Source organism: Hirundo rustica, chromosome 1 (genome assembly GCF_015227805.2).
Source record: "Hirundo rustica isolate bHirRus1 chromosome 1, bHirRus1.pri.v3, whole genome shotgun sequence".
NCBI lineage: Eukaryota > Metazoa > Chordata > Aves > Passeriformes > Hirundinidae > Hirundo > Hirundo rustica.
The window spans coordinates 128,772,653-128,798,772 of record NC_053450.1 but is presented as its reverse complement, the minus strand read 5'-3'; the positions used below and the strand labels follow the sequence as shown (position 1 = coordinate 128,798,772).

Here is a 26,120-nt window from a genome sequence, read left to right as displayed (position 1 = left end):
TAAAAATAATAAAACAATTTTCTGGATAGCAGTGTGTTACTGTCTGAGAAACAACATAATTAGAATGACATGGGCTTATATACTGAAGAGTATCTTTAATTTACTAAACCTGCAAGTCCACAAGGCACATACACATCCTCCATAAAAGATACAACTTACTTTATAAGATATTTACCATCTTTCTTAAAATGGCTTACATCAAATAGCATCTATATGTGAACAGTAACAATATGTCACTTCCTCTGAGACACAGGTTTGCCCCTTTCTAGTCTCAAAATAATACTCCTATCAACATGAGAAAATCTATTTCTTAAATGAGAGTGATGAAGACATTATGTAAGCAACAGATTGTTATTTAGAGAGACTTTTTATGCTGCATTCATGACAGTAATTTTTAATTCACTGAATTGTCACTCCGTTTCTAATCCTCAATTTCCTTTTATATGGGAGGTTTCAGCAAAATACACCTAATTAAAACACCTACTTCTGCATCCAAAAAGTAAAATTTTCACGACCTAATTTCGTCTTCTGTAGACCCTGACCCTTACTTTCCTTTTAAGAGAGAGCTAAGCAATATACTGTTCAGAAGAAATATGAAACATGCAATTTAGAAAATTCTGTGATTTCAAGAGAAAACATTCACTATATCACATCCTCAGAGTAATAAAATTAACTTCTTGCAGAGTTAAGACAAAAGTGATGCTATCTCAAAAAACAAGTTGCATTATAGTTATACAGCAAACTCACAATTTTAGAGTTGCTTCCATCACATGTAATTGGCAGTATACTAATACTGGTAGAATAGCTCAAATCTGTACTGTGACAAAAGAAGCAAAACTCAGTTATAATCAGTACATATATTCATCATCTGGATTTCCTCCATAAAGCTTTTAAAGTATATTTAACACAGAAGGGGAGAAAATAAAGCAATTATCACTAGTAAATATATAAATCACCAATACAAATCTGTCATGAAATGTACTCTGTGGCATTTCAAAGAACTCAGCACAGACCATAGCATTGTACTGCAGTTCCCTACAAAGATGTGAAGTACAGCACAGAAAATAACCTGAATTTCCTGGCTTTATGGTTTAGGTACCCAAACTACTCCCAAGGTGTTGACATTCATATATCAAGCTGAAATATGGAGAGCCATGAGTCATTCATCCATGTTGAGCTAAAGACTACAAATCTTCTTTCATGCTCTGTCACTTTATCACTCTTCCTCCTCTTCGTTTCATTATCTCCTGCATGACACAAGCACATCTTACAGGAACAAGTCAGTCTTTCCAATGCTTCCATCTAAAAAGCAATGCTGACTCTGAACTTCATTTAGGATTACCAAAACAAACAAAAAAAAAAGTTTCAATGACAGCCTTCATTGCCTCTTAAAAATAACAAGCTCAGCAGCCATGAAGGTAGAATTTCTGAAAAGGCATTAGTGGTATAGAAAAAATATACTTGTTACTAGATATGATCACTAATTCAGGCTGCACCATTGTTCAGGAAGAAGAAGATGACTTAGATAATCTATTCTTTATTTTTTTAAAAGTAGTTCCATTGGAGCCATATAGCATTGTTCAACATGCCTTCAGACCATCACAAATACATCACACATGCAAGCATGCACATAGAGCTATGTACGGCATGAAAACAGCTTCCAGGCTGATTAGAAAAGTCATGTTAGTTTAAAAAGTCCGTATCTGCTCATACAGAAATTTGCCCATTCTCTTAGCCCCCTGAGTTTTTCAACTTCAAAATCTATTTTAAATATTTGATTTCAACTGGAAAAAAAACAAAACAAAACAACAGGGGAAAAAAAAAAAAAAAAAAAAAAAAAAAACAAACACCCCCACACCTGCTGGTTGCTTACCTCATGCTTTTTATGTTTGAATTCTCCACTTGTGTTAACTTTCTTCCTTTCTCTGAAGTGTCCTGGTCTTCACTACATCCATTTTTAGTTGTATATGCCACATACTACGAGAGTGCTAAAGCACTGGTACCTTGGGTAGTCTAACAACTATATCAAAAATCGCAAGACTCAAAGTTTCTTCTGTTTCATTTTTGCACAGACCTACAGAAAACTATATTCATGTAAAAGGTACTATACAGAAAAGCAGATTCCCAGTGTCATCACTGCAAACCTTGTTCAGAGCTGAGACTGGATTCAAGACCCATCCTCTTTACTAGATTTTGATACAACTTTTGCAAATAAGGTTTATGTTCCCTGTTGCAAGATGTAGCAGTCTTATGACTACCTTAATGTTGTTTCCCTTCTTGCTTCACCCTCTTCCTCTAATTCAGGAATTATTTTGACTGAAAACTGCAAGAAAATTAAATCAAGCAAAAAATTCCTCACAATGTATACTTGATTAAACCACCAGTAGAACGCTGCAAAACAAGCAAAATTTTACACAACACAAGTGATCTTTTAGGATAATCAAGCACATTCATATAAAATTCAAAACAAGAGTTTTGCTACTTGCAAGAAAAAGGGATGACTGCTGCATCTGTGAATGCGGAAACACTAACCAACTTTTACAAACATTCCTCTTCTCCCAGCAATGCATTTTGGAACTATCACACATAGAATCCACTTCCCAAGGTTTTTTATAATGCTATTTTCCTATGAAAACAATTCTCTCCTGCATATCTTCTAGTACAGCATATTGATATCAGCTATTTGAACTACTTTTGGCACTTGACATTATTTGGATGCTCCTTTAGTAGGTTAGTAAATTATCTTTGTGTCTTTGTAAACAGCATCTTTAACAAGTCTTAATTATGTTGTTTTGTATAAAGCTGTGGAACATAGGAACACTGGCAAATGAAGATAATTCATTTGTTCTAGGCATTGTACAAACACAAGTCATTATAAAACAATCTCTCTGTTCTATTCTCTATTTCTCTAAGGGCTCAGTGGTAAAATAGCTGTTCCCCAGCACACATAAGGGGAGTTATACTATTGTGCACTAAAAATAACATTTTATTTTGCATAATACAGGAGGTAGAAAGTAATAATGTCTCTCATTAAGAAATTTCTCATTGGATAAGCAGACGTCATCAATCTTAAAAATGACTGTCATTACATCAGAAACTTCTTCAAATTAATACCCTCAAACTCACTTCATAATACAGATGGTGAGGAATGATCACATACTCTTTCCCCAATAAAATACTTATGGCAACCTCATACTAGTATTTGGACACTTAAAAGATTGCTTTCTACCATCATCATCCACCAGGGATTACACAAGAAACCTCCACCTGAGCCACTCAGTAAGGCCTGCATCTAATGGCACTCCTCTCCTGGATCCAGGCAAACACACCAGATTTTCCCTCTCTGTTTCACAGACATGAAATCACCAGAACAAGATTGGCAATGCTTACAAAGTACAGAAAGTAATTTAAAAAACCTCCAGCTATTGTGGCCTACTGACGACTTTGAGCAATGTCAGCAGCACCAAAAATCACAGTGCTAATTAATGCTGAGAACATGCTGATTGCTACAATAAATGGCTGTCGGATGGATTTTGTTTGAAATCCCAGACACTGATAAGTTTAACACATTACAGCATTCATATGAAAATGGTAAGCAATGGGATTTTCTAAGGGAGAATAATTTGTGCTAGCAGTAACAAAAGTGCTTGCATTAACTTTCATTTGACTAAGTTTTATTATCTACATACTACAGTTATTTTAATTGTGATTATTTAGGAAAACTTTTACCCAATAATATGAATTTTTAGGATTTCTCTATATGGTTCTCTCTTCTAATTCTTCCATTACTTTAGCAACTCCATATATTTTTTCTGCCTACTAGACAGAAACAGGCATAAGAAGAAAGAAGAATCCATAAATAGAACCCAAGTCAATGCTACTGCTGCCTCCCACTGCAGGCTCTGTCAGCCCATTGCCTTCTCAGAGGTGCTACACAAACCCATCAGATCTTAAACTTCTGTTACTGAGAATTTTAACATATCTCTACCCACCTAAGGAGCCCACCACTTTTTTCAGTTTCACTAGACTACAAATGAGAAAGACATTTTGACTGGACATAGATCCAGAAAAAGGGTCTTTCTGCTCTGTTGCAAAGAGAGGTCTTGTTTTGGAACAGACCATGAAAGAATAGAAGAGAAAAAGAGACATGTGAATCCAGGATATAAACTTCAATAAACAGGAGAAATATATGTATTGTCCTTTACCCCAGAAATTACTTACTCACAATACAAAGTTTAATGCACAATTTAAATTACACCATAGAAAAATTTGACTCAAAATAATGATTTTCATTTGTCTTTGATAATACTTTACATTATGGGAACTGGGCTTTCTGTTCTGGAGTTATTGTGTTAAAAGATACACACTTCTGTTATCTGAAGAACTCAGATAACATGCAGGATAAAAAATGACATCAGGAGAAAAGAGAACTGTAAAGTTAAACACTGGTCTAAAAAGTAATAAAAAGCCTAATTTAATTCAACACTGGATCCCAGCTTGCAGAATAAAACCCATAGCTTTCGAGGCATTCTCCTATTCCAGCGTTCCTACGACCTGAGGGGTTGAGCTGATCCAGTTAGCACAAGCACTTCAGGGCACTTGCTAAAACCATTCTCTGCTACCAGTACAACATTACCAACTACCGTTTTCCACTTTCCTGACAGCTTCAAAATGCCATCCTCCAAGTGAAATCAACCATTACCCTAGTATATAGGGTAGTATCCTGTTTGTCATAACTAGAGGTTTATAATATCAGCCACACTTTTTTTTCTATTTTCCTACTTCAAATATGGCAAAGTAGCTGCATAAGAAAAAAAAATTCACAGCACAACATTTTTATCCAAATAGTTAAATATTTACTTTGATTTTGTTAAATAAGGACAGAATACTAAACAATATTTATAAATAATTTCCTTAAAGCAACCATTTTCTGCATCTCTGCCAAATATTCTGTTGCCAGGCTGCCCTAGAAGTCTTCTGCATTAATCATAGACTTAATACATGCTTTGTAAAATTTCTTTTGAATAAAATATCTGAAAGGATATTTTATAAATGAGGGCAAAGAGCAACAGTGATGAACATGCCTAATGAAAAAGAATATATCCTTATTCTAGACCCAGATAGACAAATCCCATTTTAGTACATAAAAGCCAGATTTAACTGGGAGAAGATGGCAAAGAATATGGTTGCTTAGATGCACATAACAGAATGTAATAAAAGTGATAAATTCTAATTAATATGAATTTATGCAGCGTATGTGTAACCAACACTTAATCACATTTTATCCTGGAGAATCATTTATATTTAGCAGTAATGTTTCTTTAGCACATTTTACTTGAATAATTTTTATTCATTTAAATGGTGATGAAATATAGTGTTAATTAATATTCCTTTCATCTTATTCTATTAACTGAAGACCAGAGAATCAAAAAGACGAATCCCCCAAAACACCTTTTACAATCACTTGACAGCTTAAAAATCTGAACAGATCTCTCTCCTCAAGGACATGCAGGCATCACCTGAAGTTCACCATGCCATAACTAGGGCTTTATTTTCCCTGGAAGAGGTCCTCACTGCCCTCTTTCATCATCATATGTGAATTCCCTTCCTGACAGTTAGGCCTCAAGATAAAACATCTTTTTCTCATTTAGCATTTTCCCTAGCATCTAATCCTCCTCTTCAGATCATTTCTTCATAAGCTCTTTAAAATCAGGAGTTTCCTAGTTACTGACACCAGCTTATCTGTCTCCAGACTCAAGATGCAATGACTGCAAGTCTTTACTCAGGTTTTAAAAACAAACAACAAAAGAAATACTGGAACAAATGGGGGAGTTTCACCTGTGTAACGGAACAGCTCCAACAAACAAGATGACACAGCCCTTGAAAGGTAAGCGCTTTAATCAGAGCTTTGGTTAGGTAACTTTTCTCTCTCCTTCTTCCCTTCTGATAATTCCTGTCAGCATGTATTTAGGTACACTTTGAAATGCCTGCTGGACTGTCAGTCCTGGGAAGGACTTCTGTCCTCCCGAGGCATCAATATGAGATAAGAACACTCAGTGCAGTGAAAATAGGACAGTCCTAGGGTCATACACAAGGAAAATTAAATAAAGACACTTTATCCAGTGATTTTATTGGTTTTAGGCACCAAAGATGTTAGAAGAGGAATTTCAGAACTGTTGAAAATTCCACTTGTGAAAACAAACTATTTTTAAAATAGATTTGGCCCTTAGAATGTAAAACCTGACAGGGATGCAATGGTACAGATGTTGTGTCGTTCCTCCTTGTGGGTAAGTGGGAAACCAAGAGGTTGAAAATCAGAGGAGTATTGGGACCCAAGTTCATACAAAGCAGTGAAGTGTGGTTTGGTTACAAGATCCCAAAGTAACACCTTGAAACAGAAAACATTTATTTAAAGTCTCTGGGAAGAGGAGGCCCTCGTGTACCTCTCTTGCCAAGGCAATGGAACAAGGATGGATCACATACAAATATGTTCTTTCCTGAAAAGTTGCTGTTGCCAGAAAATGATTATGAAGAGTGGTTGCCTGCAGAGTTTGCAACACCTCTCTGACCCCAGCAGAAACCACCTGGTCCCCTGGTTTCACTCCAGGCCTCCACAACCCCAAAGGTAGCTATGATCTTCTTTCTGTATGCTGCCTACCCGCATATTGCCTTTCCTCTGATTCTGCATCAAAGGTTGCAACTCTCATCTAGGAGACACAACATAAGCAGGAAAATATAGATACTTAAGTGTTCTCTTCAGGAAACAATGACTTTTTTCTCTTTCCACTTTAATTTTAAAACAGCAATGTTAGCCACAGAAGGCCTATTTCAAGTTCTACCCCTGTTAAAAAGAAGGGAAAATGTCCAACTGCAGTTGTTATACCAAGGACTAAGTCTTGGTATCAACAATTGTAGACACCTCAAATAATTCTGTAGAGATACTATCTGAGATATATCTTTAAAAAAGATAATAATGGAAAAGGCATTGCCTGCTGGATTTTTTTCTTATGCCTCTTTTTGTTCCAGAGATACTAATCCGATGCTGCATCTTCCACTTCAAAGATGTAATGTGCACTACTTCAAGCTGTTGGAAGATGCAATTTTAATGTGATTGAACCTTGCTAATTTTGTGCATTCTCCAGTAATTAATCAACATATAATATATATACTATACATAAATATATATATATATATATCTTAGTAACTGTAGGCAGACATTACACCCAACACTGACAGTACATCACAGATCTGCATGTGAATTCATTCAACAAAACCATATGAAGGAAAGGGTAGAAAGAAGTAAAAGAGACTTCTGATGGGGCAAGAAACACCTATGCTTAGTCAGTTGTGTAAAGAAATGCTAAATATATGCCCCGCATGGTGAAATGACAGACTAAGAAAAATATGCATCTCCACGTGAAGTGAAAAAAGTGAAAACTTTATGGGTGTCTTCTTTTAGGAATCAGCAATCATTGTTCCCTGCAAAACTTAGAGATACATCAACATCTTAGCCCATGGCGGGCAGTATCACGTGATTATAAGGTATCTTTGAATATGAAAATCACAGAATGGGTCAGGTTGGAAGGGAGCACAGTGGGTCATCTCATCCAACCTCCCTGTCTAAACAGGGTCAGCCCAGAGTACAAGGGACAGGATTGCATCCAGACAGTTCTTGAATATGTCCAGTGAGGGAGACTTCACAGCCCCTCTGGACAACCTATTCCAGAGTGCAGTCACCTGCACAGTAAAGAAATTCCTCTTCATATTCAGATGAAAGTCCCCGTGCATCAGTTTCTGCCCACTGCCTCTCGTTTTATTGCTTCGCAACACTGAGAAGAGCCTGGCTCCATTCTTGATGACTCCCCTTCAGATTAAATTCAATAATATCCAGCAAAATTCTCAAGCAAATCATAAAAGTTAAGATAGAATAAAAATGGCATTTAAGAAACTCACAGAAGTTCAATGTAGCAGTGCAGAACCTGAAGCAAACAACAGCTCATTGCAAATGAAATCAGTTAAATCAGAGAAAGAAAATTACTCATGAACAAAACATGTCATTAAACATCTTTTCAACATAAATAGTTCAACACTTGGCAGCATTTGTCAGCCTCACACCAATATAATCAACAACCCTCAGAACCACAACTTCTCTTCCATGAGTTGCTAAAAGCTGCTGTTGTCTAGCTCAGATCATCAAGCAGATACACACCATGACTCAACTCTGGGAATCTTGCTGTTTCATCACTTTGCTTTAGTTTGTGTTAAAAAACCAAGATGGCTTTCCCGATGGCTTTCCCGATGACCACACAAAATGAACAAGCTGTTTGTAACTTAATAAAATGCACACACCATCCTGTCTGCACAGGATGGAATGGGAAAGTTTGGTGAGAAACCTAGTTTAATTGCTTGTAGCTATTAAAATCCCATTCAAAATTCACCACACACCAAAAACACACCAGAACAGCAAATACGTCTCTCAAGAGGTTGGTATTGAAATACTAATTCTCTCAAGAGATCAAAAAGAGGAACAAAAGCCAAAACTTCAAAGCAGTTTTAGCTGGAAAAGTAAAAATGTCTCAGTGATGGCACCCATATCACAGGATAGGTGGAGATTAGAGACGACATCTGGAGATAACTTTTAGCTCAACCTCCTTGCTCAAAGCAGACTATTCACCACATTTTATATGTTGAATCAAAGATAACTAAACTGCCAAATGGTTAAACTGAGTATTGCAATAACCTCAGATTTTTTATGGTAGTAAAAGGAGGATGGTAGTAAACAGGAAATCATGTCCCCTGAGAGCTTTTCGTGGACTGAAAGCAAACAATAGAAATTTGAATTAGAACACAACTTTCCAACAAAACAAAACCCTCAAACCCCCTAAACAAAACAAAACAAGCAAACACAAAGCCAGAACTATTGGTCTATAAAGCAAAGCATGCCTCAACTCAAACCTCATAATTGTTGCAGATTATTGTCAAGGGCATCCTTAAGAAAACATAACGCAGTAAAGCTGTATAGAAAAGACAGAGTAGCATACACCAAGACATTATTTCAAAAACCTTTAGAAATGAAAACAAGACAGATGCAAGTCATGAACAGCACTTACAAAAGCTGATGACAGACTAAATTCAATACAGAAATAGCATGGTTCTCAAATAATGGACATAAGAGGTCCCAAAAGGCATATAATCAAGCTGATTGCCTTGACAAAGTCTCAGCCACATATTCCCCTGACCTCTCTCATTCACAGGAGAAAGAAAATATCATCTGAAATGCATGAGCTCACTACTGTTGAGTTCTGTTTTTCCCTCTGATACTTTAGCTGAACTCTGTACATCCCATACTACATGTCACTTCAGACCAGTGACCAGCAATTCTTCCAGTTCACTTTTGAGATCCTCCCACAACTGGAGGGGGGAAAACAAAGAATTCAACACACAGCTAAGAAAAAGCACAAAATTTTAATTTGGACCCAAACATAGATGTAGTCTCTTATTCACTACATCTTGCCATACATCATCTGAAAAGAGCCACTCTTGTTTTTCATCATGTTTCCATCTCATCACTGATGTTATGGCTGCAATATTTCCTATTGCAGGCAAAACAGACAAGAGAGATGTCACAGAAGGAAATATAAAGGGAAGAATTAAATCTTCATCAGGTAAAGTAATTGGATCATACCTGTTCTACACAAAAGTTTTTTAAGAACAGTCTTTGCCAGGAAGGGAGAAAGGGGGAGAAGAACAAAAAACACCATTTCCTTCTTGCTGAACTGACATGACTTCAGAGCACGTGTACTATGTGCAAAGTGAGTGGAGTTAAGTCCATAGCAAACCAACTGCACGTGTTCTTAAGTAGTAGTTCACTAGAATTATTATTATCCTCAAACTATGTTACTATTTTAACATTTTAAAACACAATCCATTATACTGTTAAACGGAGACATAATAAAATGCTGGAGAGTTTATTCTGCTGATGCCTAGCAACTTAAGGTAAAAATGCTTTATGAAAATGTTATATTATTACTGTGCCTTTGCATAAACCTGTGCATATATATCATCTCTTTTTCAAGTGCGTGTCAAACACTCCCAGATCTGTAATGGAACAGTAAACAGTTTTTAATTTGTCAAGGGCTTAAAAGGAAAAAAGGTCACTATCATTGTGTAACTCATCTTGCAGTCAGAAGTGAAAGTTGCAAAGGATTTTCCCTTCTTCAGATTTCTCTTTCCAGTGTTATTGGAAAGCTTGTCTTCTTGTTTAAATGAATTTCCTTTTAATCTCCTCTCTGAACTGCTGGATAGATGGAGCCTCTTAAAAAATTCAGGATATCACTGTAATTGTAAATTGATTTGCTTCTGTGGCAGAAGGCTGTGTCCCTCCATCCAGGAAAGAGACTATCTTCTCAAAGCTGTTTTTCAGACAAATGATTAATTTGCAATATCTCTTATTATTGTATTATCCTTTAATAAAAAATCACTTTTTAAACTTATCTACTACTTTTTGGATTGTTTTATTCCTGGCAACGTACACAAAAGGAAGCTAACTGCCAAAGCCAATGTGAAATATTTCCCAGTCAGAAAAATTTAAATTTCCTGAACAAGAGTTAAATTCTACTCACATAGGAACTAAAAACATATCAAGACAACTAAAATGCACATATTCATCACTTCTTAAGTCCTGAATTAATGTAATAAATTAATTGACACAGGAAAATTCCCTACTGATTTTTAACTCAGAGTTAAGGCTGAAACACTGTTATGACTATGCAATCTTTAAAACAGACACGTAACTCATTAGGATCAAAGTAGGGGAAATTATCCATCCACTGTGGTGCTGAATCCACATAGCCTATTTGCCTTTGGCTCTTTGGTTATGAGATCTGGCATCACTTGGATTATTTCACCTAATCCATCATTAGCTTTCACGTGCCCTATATACCATGGAACAAACCTAAATTTAACAAACCCAACTCCCCATCAATTACCACACTGAATGTATTACATGTCAGCACAGGACACAAAGATTAGATGCGCCGAATCACATCTTTCTTTGTGAAAATTCAATATGTTTAGAGCACTTTTAACGATGCTGAACTCCAATTGTAATAATTGCTCCTTCTCATTGTGGACAGGTACTAATGCTCTGACCTTTATGTACAATGCAGAGCTGCTAAACAAAATAAAAAACCTCAGAAGACACAGAAAATATATGAGAGATCCCAGTAACAGTGCGACAGACTCACAAATTGAGTCTTTTAATTGCAATATTTGCCTGGATAGTGGAATCCTGTAAGATGACCTATTTTTCCCCTATAATCCTGCCAGTAAACATTAGTTATTTAGATTAACTTTCTCCCTCCACACACACAAAGCAGACAAAAAGGTTATTACTTACAACAAAAACTCAATACACTGCTGTTGTGTTATCACAGCATCCTGACTTACCAGTCTTCCACAAATACACTGATGAAGTTTGAAATTCACTTTGTGCACGAGCGTCCCAGATTCCCAGCAGCAGAAGCACGAGAACTCCCACGCACGGAGCGGGCACGGCAGAAGCCCCTGGACCGCGGCAGAGAGAAGCGCTCCCCTCGCTCAACCCCATGCCTCCAGCAGCCTGCCGCTGCGTCCGAAACCCGCAGCACCACCGCGAAACCTTCTGCAAACGATCCTCCCCTCTTCAGAATTTCTTCACGGGGAGAAAGGGGCTGGAAACCTCTCTCCCGCTGTTGTGCATGGCAGTTGAAAAGGAAAAACTGTTTAACACCAGGGAACAATAGAGTCCTCGCTCGCTCTTGCTGCTGCGGCAGCAGCTCCTCGTGCTGGTACGGTCGCTGCTCCACGCTCTTCCATTCAGCGGTTATAGCAGTTTTCCATCAGCTAAAAGCGAGACAGCTGTCCGCAGGGGGCTCCAGCTGACTGAGCAGGTTATCTTGCTCTGGGAGGCAGCAGCAGTCATTTACACCAGCTGGAGAGAGCGAGAGACAGAGAAACAGGGATGAGGAGAGACACAAATAGCCCAGCGCCGTAATCTCAGTGCAGCGAGTGACTGCAAAAGGCTGGCTTCCCAGACACGTCTCTCCCTGGAATATCCTGAATGATACACACCAAGAAGAAAAGGAGAAATCATCATCAGACATGCTTCAGAAACACAAGCCATTCAACCAGAAGAGATATAAACAGAGCAATATATAACAATTAAGAGAGCATCAAACATTTGTCCTGATAATAGTATGTACACTGCATTAACCATTTTGTAAACAATAAAAAAGTGATTACACATGCATTAAATAGACAATTAAGACCTTATGAAGGAAATTGAAGAAAATGTAGAAAAAAGAAAAAAAAATAAAAATATGACCTTGTCTTGCATATATTTGTCAAATCTGTTTCAGGTAATGGCATATAGCTATCTGTTCTGAGGACAGATGAATATGTGTGTATGATAATGTGTATGCATGTGTAAGCTCATCACCTCTGTGGTAGATAAAGTGTGCACATAATATATAACACAAGATAACATCCTTTCTTATCCAGCAAGTATGTACACATATATACATGCACACACATCAACTGTGTAATTTAAAATAATTTGAAGATCAAGTTATCAATCATTTTACACATGGAAGTATGCAGGCTACATTAGGCTGTCAAGATGGTACAAAAACGTGGAGAGAGACATAGCTCTTTAAATAGGGATCTTTATCTCTCCCACCCACTCTGCAGTGAACAGACACTATAACAAGCCTAAAGATTGGGCTTCCAGCATTTACAAACTGGGAAGCAAATAAGGAATTTTCAAGAAAACCAATATCATATTCAGCAGGTTATATTAAAAATGCAAACAAAAATACACAGTAAGAGCACAGGACACAGAGTAGAAAAAATGATGGAGCTATTGTTGTTTAAAGAAGAAACCTTCAGTCAACATCTCTTGGGACGCCTGTCATTTTGAACAACCTTCCCAGACTCAGCCTTTTCACATGCATTAGATTAAAATCAGTTGTGATCAAATAATTCCCAAGTCCTTGCCTGCTTAAATATTCTGACATCAGAGCAAATTAGCAATGTTGAAGGTTGCAAATTCGTCTTTGTTTACTTTCCACTCTGTTACGCCTCTAAGAGGGAATTAAAGGCTCAGGGAGCTACAGCACCATGAGGCTGTGATTAAGAGAGATAAGCAAGTGTGGATTACTGTTCCTCAGCTGTTGAAAAACAGGCAACAATCAGGAGATTATAGGTTGATAAGGGATACATAGAAAGCCATGATCTTAACAAATTTATAGCATCCTGATCCAGAACTTGTACCCTCAGCTAAAAGCACTTCAGGAGATACAATTTATTCACTTCTACATCATGCTGTATTCACTTTAGAAAGCATGGTTTCCCGTTCAACCTTTGCTTTGAACTAGAGAGAACATTGATTTAAAACATTTTTTTTTCTGAGTTCATTGATTTACATCAATTTTAAAGCTACATCTGTGGTTAAGTTACTCACACACACATTATTTAACAGGCTGTGTAGAGGCACTTGAGAATATTCTATATAATAAAAATAATGCCACCTTCACAATTTATGAAAAATAGGATTAAGAATCTCAGGGCTTAAAGAAGTTTTAAGAACTTCAGGAAATCTATGACAATAGCTGTATTGACTTGCATACTTAAAACATACGTAGTTTATATATTCCTTGAAAAATTAAGAGTAAAGTGTTGGCATTTTAGCCAGAGCTATGCATCAAAGGAAGGCTCAAGCTTCTAGAGAGACTAGGGGAAAAGGTATCTTTTTCAAAGTTATTAAATACAATGGATTCCACCTGGAATTTTTAATGAATATATAAAGAAAGCCTCTGAGAATATTTTGTACGTGACTCAGATCATGTGGAAACATCATCAGGAAACAGATCATCCATGTAGTTGGCACAATGAATCAAAGTGGGTTTTGACAGCAGAACAAAGCAGCATCACAAGAGTGGGTAAGCACACATACACAAACACTCAAATATTTTCTTATATTTATGCAACTATAGGACTGATACTTCAAAAACACTAAAATATAGATTATCACAGTAAAATATTTTCACACTACTTTTTATGAGTTTACCTTTTTTTTTTATTATTTTTTTTCTTTTTTGTCAGAAGATATGATGGATTAAAACTGTTCAGAAATAGGTCACAGAGACAAAAGGGAAGGAATGTTTATTATGAAAAAGTACTTGCATGTCTGGGAAAAAAAATAAGGATTTCTGAAGAGCTGGTTTTGGGACGCACTCAGTCACTTACACCGTACATGCACTCAACTATTACTCAGGACAGGGAAAGGCCAGTGATTCCTCAGGCCAAAGAGTAGGCTGGTGCCTGAAGACAAACACCAACACCAGCCTAACTGCTGGAATCAGACTTCTCAAACAAGAGGGAATATATCCTGATTTTAGGTTTCAGTTGCTGTGAGCATGCCTCTCTGGGAATGCTGTTTTCAGCCATTTCCACCCCAACGTGTCTGATGCCCTGTTACCCTCTCCTATTTGCTACAGTGAACATGGGACCTCCCTCCAGTTAACAATGCAACCACTATTCCCAGCCCACTGGCAATGCATCTTCTAATATAAAAACCATAATTTATCAGTTGTTCATGGCTTAGACATCCCCAAATAAATGGTTAAGTATTTTGGAGAAGAAGCCTCTAGACAAAGCATAGAAATAAACTACAATTGACATCAGTATGTGTATCACAAACTTAATAGTGTCATTGTTGTCCCTTAGAGCACCAACATGCAAGCCTCAAGAGATACAATTATTTATTTAGATGTAGAGGTGGCACTTGGGGATATGGTTTAGTGGTGGACTTGGCAGAGACAGGTCAGTGGCTGAACTCCATGATCTTAAAGATCTTTTCCAAACTAAATAATTCTATTATTTTATTTGAGGCACAACAGCTACAAGAAGTCTGTAAAGCAATCACACAAAACATTGACAACTTAGCACCTTTTCATTTTTCTGTGAAAAGTATGACTCACCTTAAAGACCTTTATGAAAATGACAAAGTGTTAGTCATGAAATACTGGAATAACTTTGCTCACACTTCCTTGCATTAAAGAGTTAGAGGATAACAAAGGAAGCATGAAATACCTTTTATTTTTGTGGAGAGAGAAATTATAATATATATATTTCAATATAGAATCAAGCTGGCAGTATTCCTCTGCTACCAGGCCGTCCCATGCTAACACCCTTCTCTTTATGAAAAGCCATGAACAAAAGCTTCAGGACCATATTACCTTATACCCTGATGACGTTGTATTTCTACATATAGTAAGGCCAAAGAACATGCAAAGACTAGAATATATATATGGCACATTTGTTGCCAGAGTAAACATTACACAACAAAGAACATTGTTCATCATTACTTTCATCTGCCTTCAATTTAAGACTGGCCAAGCCAGAAACCTTTAGAGAAGTTTCATTTTCGTAGATCGATAGAAGATGCTTTACAAACTGTATAACTGTACCCCACTAAACAATCTCTACTGCATGAGTATTAAACTAGTACAAAAAAACCTCCAGAATGAGTACTAGAATAGCCTAAATTATAAAGAGTGAAAAATGTTTTATTTCTTGTGTAGAATAGTCAAAGTCCTCTTCATCTGAACTGTGCTAGCTTTGATTCATCTCTGAGACTTTCCCCTCTCTCTTATGTACGAAAATCACAAATATTGCAAAAAAAAAAAAATCAAAGTCACCTATCTATTCATTTAGCTCCACGGTTATAATGAGTTTATTACAGCCAATGCCCACTGGATAATATGGCACCAAATATTTCTGCAGAAATATTCTAAATTTGTAGCGTGCTGATCTGGTTCTGTTGCCATAAGAGTAGACGTGTATTGCAATAATTCTCTTCAGATGGCACCTGCAAGAATTTTGTTACATATCAAGTAAGTCAGGATGGAATAAGCTGCACAGAGCTCTTTTAATCTTTGCTGCACAGCATTAAGAACTCTTTACCAGATTCAGAAATAGTCTCTTATTTTTCTTCATATCAATGCTAGGGACCCTAGTCAGGGAAGACACAAAAATATGCTAAACATGAAAAATCTGAAAAAAACCCTATTATGTTAGTTTTTCAAAACATGCCCACTCCAGTCTTTAAGTCCAAAACTACACACGTTGTGCAAAACTTGGAGCTGAAGTTATTCTTTAGGAATCCTAAACATATGGCCTCTAGGTGTCACACTCGACCACATCATAATATGCTCTTATGGATTTCTCCTTTTCTTTCATAGCAGGTAAGAGGCCCTGATTTTAACCTGTTTTTGTGCTACATCCTCTTTGTAAATTTGCAATTTTTAAAATAAACAAACAAAACCATGGTTTTTTTTTATACAAGTAATACAATTATTTACGATTTTCCCAGAATAACTGCTTTTGCAAACATACGAGGATCGTGGCTGGCTGTTAAATTTGTTTCATTGTTATAGATCATGGATTTGGATAACAAATTATGAACTTTAAGAGTTATATATGTAAGGTGAACATAAATAGAAAGCATCATGTGCAAAGTGACTGTGTTTCTTGATTACTACAAAAAATTGTTACAAGAAAAAGTTACTTTTGAAAAATTAATGAAGATTCTATTTACATGAATTATTAGAAACATATCATCTAGTTCTGATTTTATAAATGCATTGCTTTTATTAAGGTAAGATAGCAATTCTTGGACTGATTTATCTTTTTTTAAGGTTTTCATTTTATTGTTTCATTATACTGGGAGAAGAAGGGTGGTGTTTGGTTGTTTTTTAATCTATTTTGTATGTAGACATTTTCCTAGCATTCTTTCATTGGTATAGGGCAGGTTTTTCAAATGAAAAAAAAAAAAAAAAAAAGATTGGAAGCAATAAAATCAACATCCTTGGCATGAAATACTCACAGAAAGCAAGTATTCTTTGTAAGGAAAGCACACTGAGGTACAGCCAGGAAGTATGTCTAGAACTGCTTGCTGGGAGCTCAAGAAAGAAGAATTCAAGTAAGAAATCAATGAATTTATCAAGGAGGGCACTCAGCTTTGGATCAAGATACATGATGAAAAAGTGTATTTACCATCTTTGTTTTCAAGAAAAATGTTCGTTTTGACTTGGTAATGTAACCAAAGGCTACTGGGCTAAATAAATCAATATCACTGTGAAATGCAATGGTCCAAGAACTGAAGAAGGTCAGATTAAACTGTCTTATTTTACTTTCTGGGTTTAAACTGTGAATAAACATTGTCCTTTCTGCTCAGATTACATTGTTACATTGGCTTCAATGCCAACCCCACGAAGAAGATCCTATCCGGAGAAAAGAACTGGTTGAGAAGATCAAAACTGGCTCCACGACGTTTTATGCCTTAAAAAAAAAAAAAAAAAAAAAAAAAAAAAAAACCTGCAAAGAAGTAGCAACAACCAGAATTTGTGTGGGTGTGCTATTTACTGTTTACTCTTTTAATGCATTAGTCATAGATCTACAGTTCGTATAGTTATGCAAATAAGACTGCACACAGAATGGGGCCTTTTCAATCTAACTTTAGTTACATCAGTTTCAGAAAGCCCAATAGAGACATCACTAATGGAGAAAACAAACCAACCCAGTTGACCATCATTGCCATTTAGTTTTTAACTCCAAGCCCATTACACTAGATTTCCCAAGAGGTAACCAAAATACAGGATTTTAATGGATCTTTCCAAGTCAACTCTGTTCCTCCAATGCGTGCATGTACTTTTGAAATTTGTGTTCCTAAAATCAATGGGAATATCTAGCCTCCATGTCTAGCATGAACTTAGGCTGAAAATAAATGTTTATCTAGACAACAGGGTCACTGGAGAAAAATAGTTGTTAAAACTCACAGTATTAAATGCAAGTAAGTAAAATTATTCGCAGGACCTGAAGAGGAGGCAGGGAGATTTCAAAGACATAACAGAGAGGTAAATACTGGAATCCCTGGCAAAGGGAACAGAAAGAGAATGAAATAAACAAAGAAAATCAGTGCCCATTATTGCCTTTGAAAATCCTCTCCAGGGAGAGCTTAGCAATATGCACATACCAAATCACCTTAAACAAAAGCCACCTTCAGTCAATTTTAAACCTTTTCCTTATTAAAACCCTATTGATTGATCATTCTTCATCTAAATGTCTGACAAGCCAATTTCCATTTCCAAGGAGGGAAACGCTGGTCTTCTTTTTCAGGCCATAAATCACTCAAACATTCTGTTATCAATTCTCAAATTAGTTAAGTAATACAAATTAATAAGAAAATTAAACAAGACTGATTTCTTTAGTGAGTTGTTTCATTGGTGCAGCTTTTTTTAACTTAACCAGTACATTCAGAGGTTTCCAGAAATGCACAGACTCAGTAGTAGTGACAAACACAATATAGGTGGAAATCGCTTTTAATAACTTTTTAACTTCTTAAGAGTCGTAATTTATCTGGCCAAAAGTACAGCTGTGTGTTTTGTGCTGGCTTCAACAGATCAATAAATAAGAGGAGTGTAACCTCAGTAAACTGATTAAAGTATCTCACACCATTCAGACACAGGGTAAGTTGAAGTGAGATTTAGACCATTCTAAATTAATAAATAAGGTTCAATTGGGATTTGCTAACTAAATAAGCTCTAAGGTAGAACCTCATTTTATTATTAATATAAAATTTTGCAGAATCTTAGGCTATAATTAAAGTTACAGCCCTAAAGACAGTATCCCAAAATAAAGCCTTCCCTCTGTAATACTATCTAAAACTTCACAAGTCTGTTCCAGCTGTCATACTTCCATTATATGGTAATTGCTTTAACTGGGAGATGGAAGGCAAATCTGTTCCTACTGATCAATCTTACTATTGAAAGCTTTAGGTCACTCACTAAAGTCAACTCTGGAGCAAACTACAATGGAAAAAGTAAATCTAAATAAGGAAGGCCAAAAAGTTAGCATATTCAAAGTGCATATTAATTGAAACAAGTTATTTCAAAACACACAGACTGCAAAATGCTGAACTGTGTTAAAAAACCTTGCATTCTCCTGACTGCTGCCTTTTCTTCCTTCTCTGCTGCTGAGCAACATCATCGCCTCCATTTTATTGCACCAATATTTCTATGGCAAAATAAAGCAAGAAGCCAAACCTGCACACCAAGATACCTGATATCAAAACCACATGTAACTGAATCTTCTGCATATACATCACGATGCATTTAATACATTCTGTGTGCTGCTGAAAAATATATCCTAAATTATCAGCATTAGCATTACAACTAAAGCCCCATTAAAAGGGATCAAACCAAGGTTAAGGTGATGTGACACTTTCAGGATGGGAAAAACATTCCTAAGATTGGCATCTCTGCTTTTCCCTGGGATGACAAAAGACTATATAGCAAGTTTTCTCCAATTATTATTACATTTGTGTATCTGAAAATGGGATTTAAAGTTTTCCAGTTAACTGTGTGAGCTCTGGTACTTCCACAGGTTTTTCCCGTGAGACTCAAAACTGACCTTGGTCTAAACAACTGACAGTTGCATCTATACACTCTCTACAGAATATAAGAGAGCTTCATTTTATATACTGCTGACTGAAGGAAGAAATGGTGTGAAAGAGATTCTCAGTGACTGAACTATTATTGAAGTTTTATAGAAACCTGCAAAACAGTGGTCTCTAGATCAGCGTGCAGTTCAGTTGTAACCATCCAGTCGATTTCCCTGGGACAAGGAAATTTAATTTACACAGATAAAGTCTGTAAGGGCAGTAAAAATTTGAAGCGTGACTTTGAAATTCAAACAGTGGCAATGTTTGAATGATGCTGAGTTCAGATACAACAACAACAACCTGAGTTCAGGTAAATATAGACATGATTTACCAGTGGGGGAGGAAAAAAAAAAAAAAGATACATTATGTAGAAAGCAAAAGTCAAACTTCACATAAAAACCTGATTCCTAGATGCATCAATAGGAAAAACTGTTATTATGCTTTCATATTGATGATTTAAATACATACATTAAAATTATTGTTAACTAGATACTAACACAATTTAAGTCAGCTTAAATTCTCTTATCCCTCATATATAAGTACAGATACAACACACAACTTCAGTTGTCTGGTTGATATATTAGTGCCTAAGCATAAGTTTACTTTTCTGAGACATCCCACACAGTGAAAGGAAAATGGCAATTTTTGCAATATGTTGCTAAAATACTCTCACCACCAGGTCCATCTCCACCCACTTCCTGCAGACACTTCTACATAAGCTCAAATATTAATGTCTCCATCAGACAGATTGACTCAGTGGTATTTTCAATCCTTAAATATGTACAAAAGCTATTTCTAGTATATTACTATTTAGTATTTTTCTTCATTAACTCCAAAACCAAATAATTCAGACCTCCACATGAAGAAATATAAAGAAAACAAAAAACATATTCGGCATCCTCCAAAAGCAATTAGAAAACCATTATAAGCAACCTGCTTTGGAAACCTTGGAGGATAACTGAATGTTAAATCTCCAGATTACCGTAGTCCTTTCTTCTTTCTACAGATATACAAGCAAAACCATAACACATGTAGAATTTTTCCCAAATCTGATTATTGTACACTGTCTTATCTAAAAGAGGTTATCTTACGGTCTTTGGATACATCTTAAATACTTAAATACTGAAACTCGCTGAATAGGCAGACACACTGTGCCTCACTTAGGCTTAAGGAGGGTGCAATTCAGTAAATTCATCTCCTGGAAAGCTACAGAGTTGCCATAGCAAAGTAATATACTGACTGGATTCAGGAAAGGACTCCATTATGTCAAATACTTTAAACATGCATATGCCTACACCAAATCCCCTCTCTGTCAATAACTGGTTGACTGGCAGTCAACAAAATGCTTTATTTCCATCCTTGTGAATCAAGATTTCTTTTTTAGTATAGAACTTAATTTTATTGAGTTATTTGATTGCAGCGATCTCTAAGAAACATTATTCTTGATATGCAGATAGGCAGTTTGACAGGGCTTCCTCTAAACTCCCAATACTTATTTTTCATATCTGAAGGGGCTGGTGAAGTACAGTAAAGGTTCCCTGCTCCTGTTAAGAGTTCAGGCTTCTGACTTCATATCCTAGGTTTTCTAAGTGCATACATAGCTTTGACAAAGGCAAGAACCACACATCTTGAAGCTTTGACAGAAAGGAGGAAGAAAAATCTTCCAATCCCTCTTATATGTGTAAAATTGCTAGTATCTTTGGTCAGGACAAAATATCTTCTTTCCACCAAACATTTAAGAATTTCAGGGAGATCTATTACATGGAGATTTTCATATTGCTGTCTTTGTAAGGAATTCTGCAGAAAGAAAAATAATTCAAATGCTAATAGAGGATAGCATTCTCACTATACTCATGGTTGGTACATAATTCAGAAATCTACTCTTTTTTTTTCCAATTTGAAAAAAGAAAGAAAAGAAAATTGCATTAATTCTCTTTCTCTTCTGTGTTTCATATTCTGTTTCAGCTTCCCATGCTTATGTTAATCTATAATTCCAAGTAGTGATCTTCACATGATATCACAATGAAACAATCAAAAATTACTTTCTTTGGCTTTGTATAATGGAATGCAGAAGACTGTATTCATTTGCTTTCAGAATGGTTCATTAGACACTGTATTCTTAAACCATTTAAGAGAAATAATTTGAAAACAAACAATAAATAAATCTAATGCATACCTCTAAGCAGAAAGTAATTAAAACAGATAGCAAACATTTGTTTTATTGTTTCTTTTCCCCCTAAATTATGATTTTTGCAACAGTTCTTTAAAAGGCTTTCACTTAAACTGCATTACAAAAATGAGATCATATTCATTGTATGCTCTTCATTAACTCAACTGATGGTGTTTTAATTCCTACAACATACAGAGTCTGATGTTCATTTTGCAATTTGACATAGCTAGTGTGTGCTGAAAATAATTAGCTTTCCTATCACTGAAGAAATTATTTCTTTGCAAAGCACATACACCATTTTTTAACAAAGATTATTGGAAAACTTTGAAGGTATTTCTTGTCTTACACAGAAACAACTCCTCCTTATTAATGGTACTTTTCTGTACCCTGATTTCCCCTAATGAACTAATAATCCATGTTCTATCTGCTGGTAAACACTAAGAACTAAAAGATGAGAAATGACAGCACAAGTGTTATGTCTGCTCTGCTGAAACACTCTGGATTATAAACAGTAAATGCAATTTAAAAGACTAAGGAATAACCAGAGAGCCAACAGCAAAGAAAATTCATTACAACTTACCAATTTATTACAATTGCAATACAGATTATTAAACTATGATGGCATATTGCCTACGACTTCCCATCGAAAGCCACACACCACACCTATAGTTTGGTGAACACATGTTAAGATATGTGGGTATATAAAAGAAGTTAAACAGTTACAATATTCAAAAATATTGTTCCACTCAATCCATCCTCAGAACTACAATATGGTGTCCATGATGTGACATCTGGAAATGTGCTTTATGTTAAAATGTTATGGACATCAGTACAGGCCATGAACCAGCAAGTGCCAGAATAACACCTGAAAGTCAGTAAAGGTGCAACCCGATGCCACTGTGGTCTGATTTCACAGGTGGTCTGTGGCTGTCTGGCTAACACACACAAACACACACACAGATTGTGGGGAAGTACAGATTAGACACAGGCCCACTAGCTTGCAGATGCAGAGTGCCCAAATTTAGAGAAGTGCAGGCTGTCACTAATGCACTGCCCAAAGCCCGACTCTGGGACCAGTTAGAGACAATGCTGCCTCCTCTCCTCTCCTCTCCTCTCCTCTCCTCTCCTCTCCTCTCCTCTCCTCTCCTCTCCTCTCCTCTCCTCTCCTCTCCTCTCCTCTGCCCTCTGCCCTCTGCTCAGTTGTGCCAAGTCACTGCAGTGACTGAGGGGCGCACATGTCAGGTAACTTTCAAGATATGCACGTTTGTGTTTGCACAAGTGAGATTTCCTGCACAGAGGAAATCTTCCTTGTTTGATCCACTAACAAATTGAGCACAACAGCACTCTATTTTCTAGAGTTCAACTCCTCTCTGCATCACAACACAGTCAGAATCTTCTCCCCAAATGCTGGTATTTTTTGTTCCCCATGCCAAGAATAACATTTAGTCCTTATTGTATTCCCTAAAAGCCTAAAGCAAGAGAACTAATCCTACAGTCCAAGAATAACCACTGGAATATGTCTTATTCCTTATTCCCTGCCCTAATGATATCCAAGATGTTTTTGCAGTAGTATCATTAATCTCTTACTGTGGTAATATGCCAGTGTAAGCTCCATGAGTTAGACATCATCATTGGCATTTAGCCCAATCACACCTCCTTGAATATCACTCAGATGGGAGAAAACAGTTACTGTGATCTTCAAAAAAACCCCATGCAATGCTAAAGTTGCATCTAGAAACAGTTATTAGGGTGGGTTGTTTTTTTTTCTCTGACTAATATATGAGTATCATCATCATGGGATTCAGCAGTAGCTGTGCCTATTCTCATAAAGTTTCAAATTACTTGGGCAAGAACAAGAGAAAAAAAATTCCAACAGTACATAAAAGAGAACTATTTATAGAACTGAATAGAAACTTCAGGCCTCCTACATAAAGAAACAAAACCACCAACCTGAACTAGGGCCAATAGATAAACTGAGAGAGTTGATAATGTTGAGATTTAATCACTGTACACGAAACTGCCAAACCAAATCAGATTTTTCTATAACACTCTGACATTCAACGCAGATCAGGCAATACATTTAGAAAGAGAACCAAAACATAAACTAAACAAGAGCAACAACAAATATAGAAAAAGAACTTCAAAACCCAACCCAAACCTAAACCAAAGGCTTCTAAACCTCAAACCCACCCAGGATATAGCCTTGAGATAAGCACAATGGTGGCAGGTAAGCACAGCTCATCGACCTGAGCCATCCCCTCAGTACACGAGGCGCCATCCCACAACGCTGACACAAACACTATCCCTCAGCACCTTGGACAGAGGCCTTGGAAAAGCTCTGCTGACATCAAATCCTTTTCTGCTTCTATTTGTTCACTTAATGGAACCTAAAGATCATCTTGGCAGCATAGTCCTTATTCTTATAACAATATTTGGCAGTTAATATACACGAACAGCTCGTAAAACATAGATGAACTGGCATGAGCTTTAGGTCTTCCATTGCTTGGTACTGAAACCATCAAAGCCTAAGACTATGCTGCAATTTTTTTGTTACATTTATCAGAGAGACACTGTAAAAATATTACCCTTAAAACTTTCTAACTATTTTACAGGAAATAAAACATTGTCTTTGAGCCCTATTGTCCACAAAAGTTAAATTATTTCTTTTGCAATTTCTCCTCAGTACATCAGAAGTCAACAACAAAGCGAACACAAAATAACTTGAGCAGCTGGATGAAATTAATTAGAATAACAGAATCATAAAATATTCAGAATTTGAAGGGACCCACAAGGAGCATCGAGTCCAACTCCTGCCCCAAAAATTATATCATGTGCTTAAGAACATTTCCTGAAATCTTCTTGAACTCTGCCAGGCTGTGAACACTTTTCCAGGGAGCCTGATCCAGTGCCCACCCTTTTGGATAAGAACCATTTTCTAATATTCAGCTTAAGAACCCCCTTACACAGCATTCTGCTATCGCCTCTGGTCCTGCCACTGGTCACCCGAGAGAAGAGATCAGTGCCCACCCCTCCACTTTCCCTCATGAGGATGCTGCAGACCATGATGAAGTCTCCCCTCATACTTGATAAAAACTGATTAAGAATACAATTGTTTTAGCAGAGGTGAAAATAATATATACACTTCCATCCTGACTAATGCAATAAAGCATTATCAAAGTTGTGAGAATTTATGGAAAGCGAGAACAGAAATCCAAATCAGTACAGTATCAGTGAGTCTACCTTTGAAAAACAGAAGAAAAGCCCTGCATTGTAGAACAAGATTGCTTGCAGGGTCTTCCCTTGGATGGCAAAATTTGTCACATTTATAATAAAACATTATGCTACTCCTTAGATGAAAGGAAAGGGGGAAAGGGAAGGGAAAAGTTATTATTTTAACAATATATATTTGATTGACCCAGTTTAAATTGTTATTCTTAAAGCTAGTGTAAGCACGGTTAAATTTAAACCTCTAATTATCATGTAGGTTATACTCAGATGAGACATAGGAGAAATTTTGCTGATGTTCACTGCAAGAAATCAATATAAAACTATATATATATATATATATATATATATATATATATATATATATATATACACATATATATATTTCAAAGATGCTCTTAAAAATAGACTTAAAAATTACTATTTGGATCCACCTGCAGGCATTTCAGAAAGACTGTAGCTGAGGGGATGAGACAGCAGGGAAACCCATTCAAGCTGATCCAATTTAGATATGCAAATTTCATCTTGTGTGTTTGAAAAGAACATTATGGCACAGGATAATTTGCACCTTGAGTTCCAAAGAATAATATTTCTAATCTAATGAAAACATGCCTCCATTGTTCACTTTCCCACTCTCCAGGTTCAGGCCAATCTACTGCTCTCCTACCCATTTGAAACTGCCCATGATTTTTTTTTTCCTTATTTGAAACAATTAACTAACACTAAAACAAAACAACAACAAAACAACAACAAAACAACAACAAACCCACAAAATAGAAAAGAAAAAAAAAATGAAAATAGGTATTCATTTTTGTAGATATCTGAAAAAAAGGCAATGTTACAAGTGGCTGACTGATGAATGATACAGATTACAATAGTAATGGGTCTAGTGTAATTTCCACCCTAGGGATGAAATGCTAAATGAAACATCTGCAGTTTAAGACCATGTTTTACAGAGTACACAACTACCTTATTTTGGCTTTGTTTATCCAAATAGTGATATTAGCTTAGTGGTAACTTTTTTTAAAAAAGCTGCACATGGTTTGGGATTTTTCAGTGGAAACACCATTTCTAAATTATGACATTAACAGACACATAAATTCATACTGGAGCAAATTTAAATATGTGAACTACAGTACCACAAGTGTAACTTGTACCTAAGTAATACTTTTCATTATCATA

At 36.3% G+C, this 26,120-nt stretch overlaps 1 protein-coding gene across 1 annotated transcript in view; it reads right to left on the bottom strand.

Annotated features, from left to right (window-relative positions):
* The window catches only part of THSD7A (thrombospondin type 1 domain containing 7A), a 275,932-nt gene that overhangs the window by 184,646 nt on the left and 65,166 nt on the right, over nucleotides 1–26,120 (bottom strand). The window contains exon 3 of the mRNA XM_058421741.1: nucleotides 11,449–11,971. Within this exon, the coding sequence (XP_058277724.1) occupies nucleotides 11,449–11,608 (160 nt within the window). The 5' untranslated portion in view covers nucleotides 11,609–11,971. The remainder of the gene's footprint in view (nucleotides 1–11,448; nucleotides 11,972–26,120) is intronic.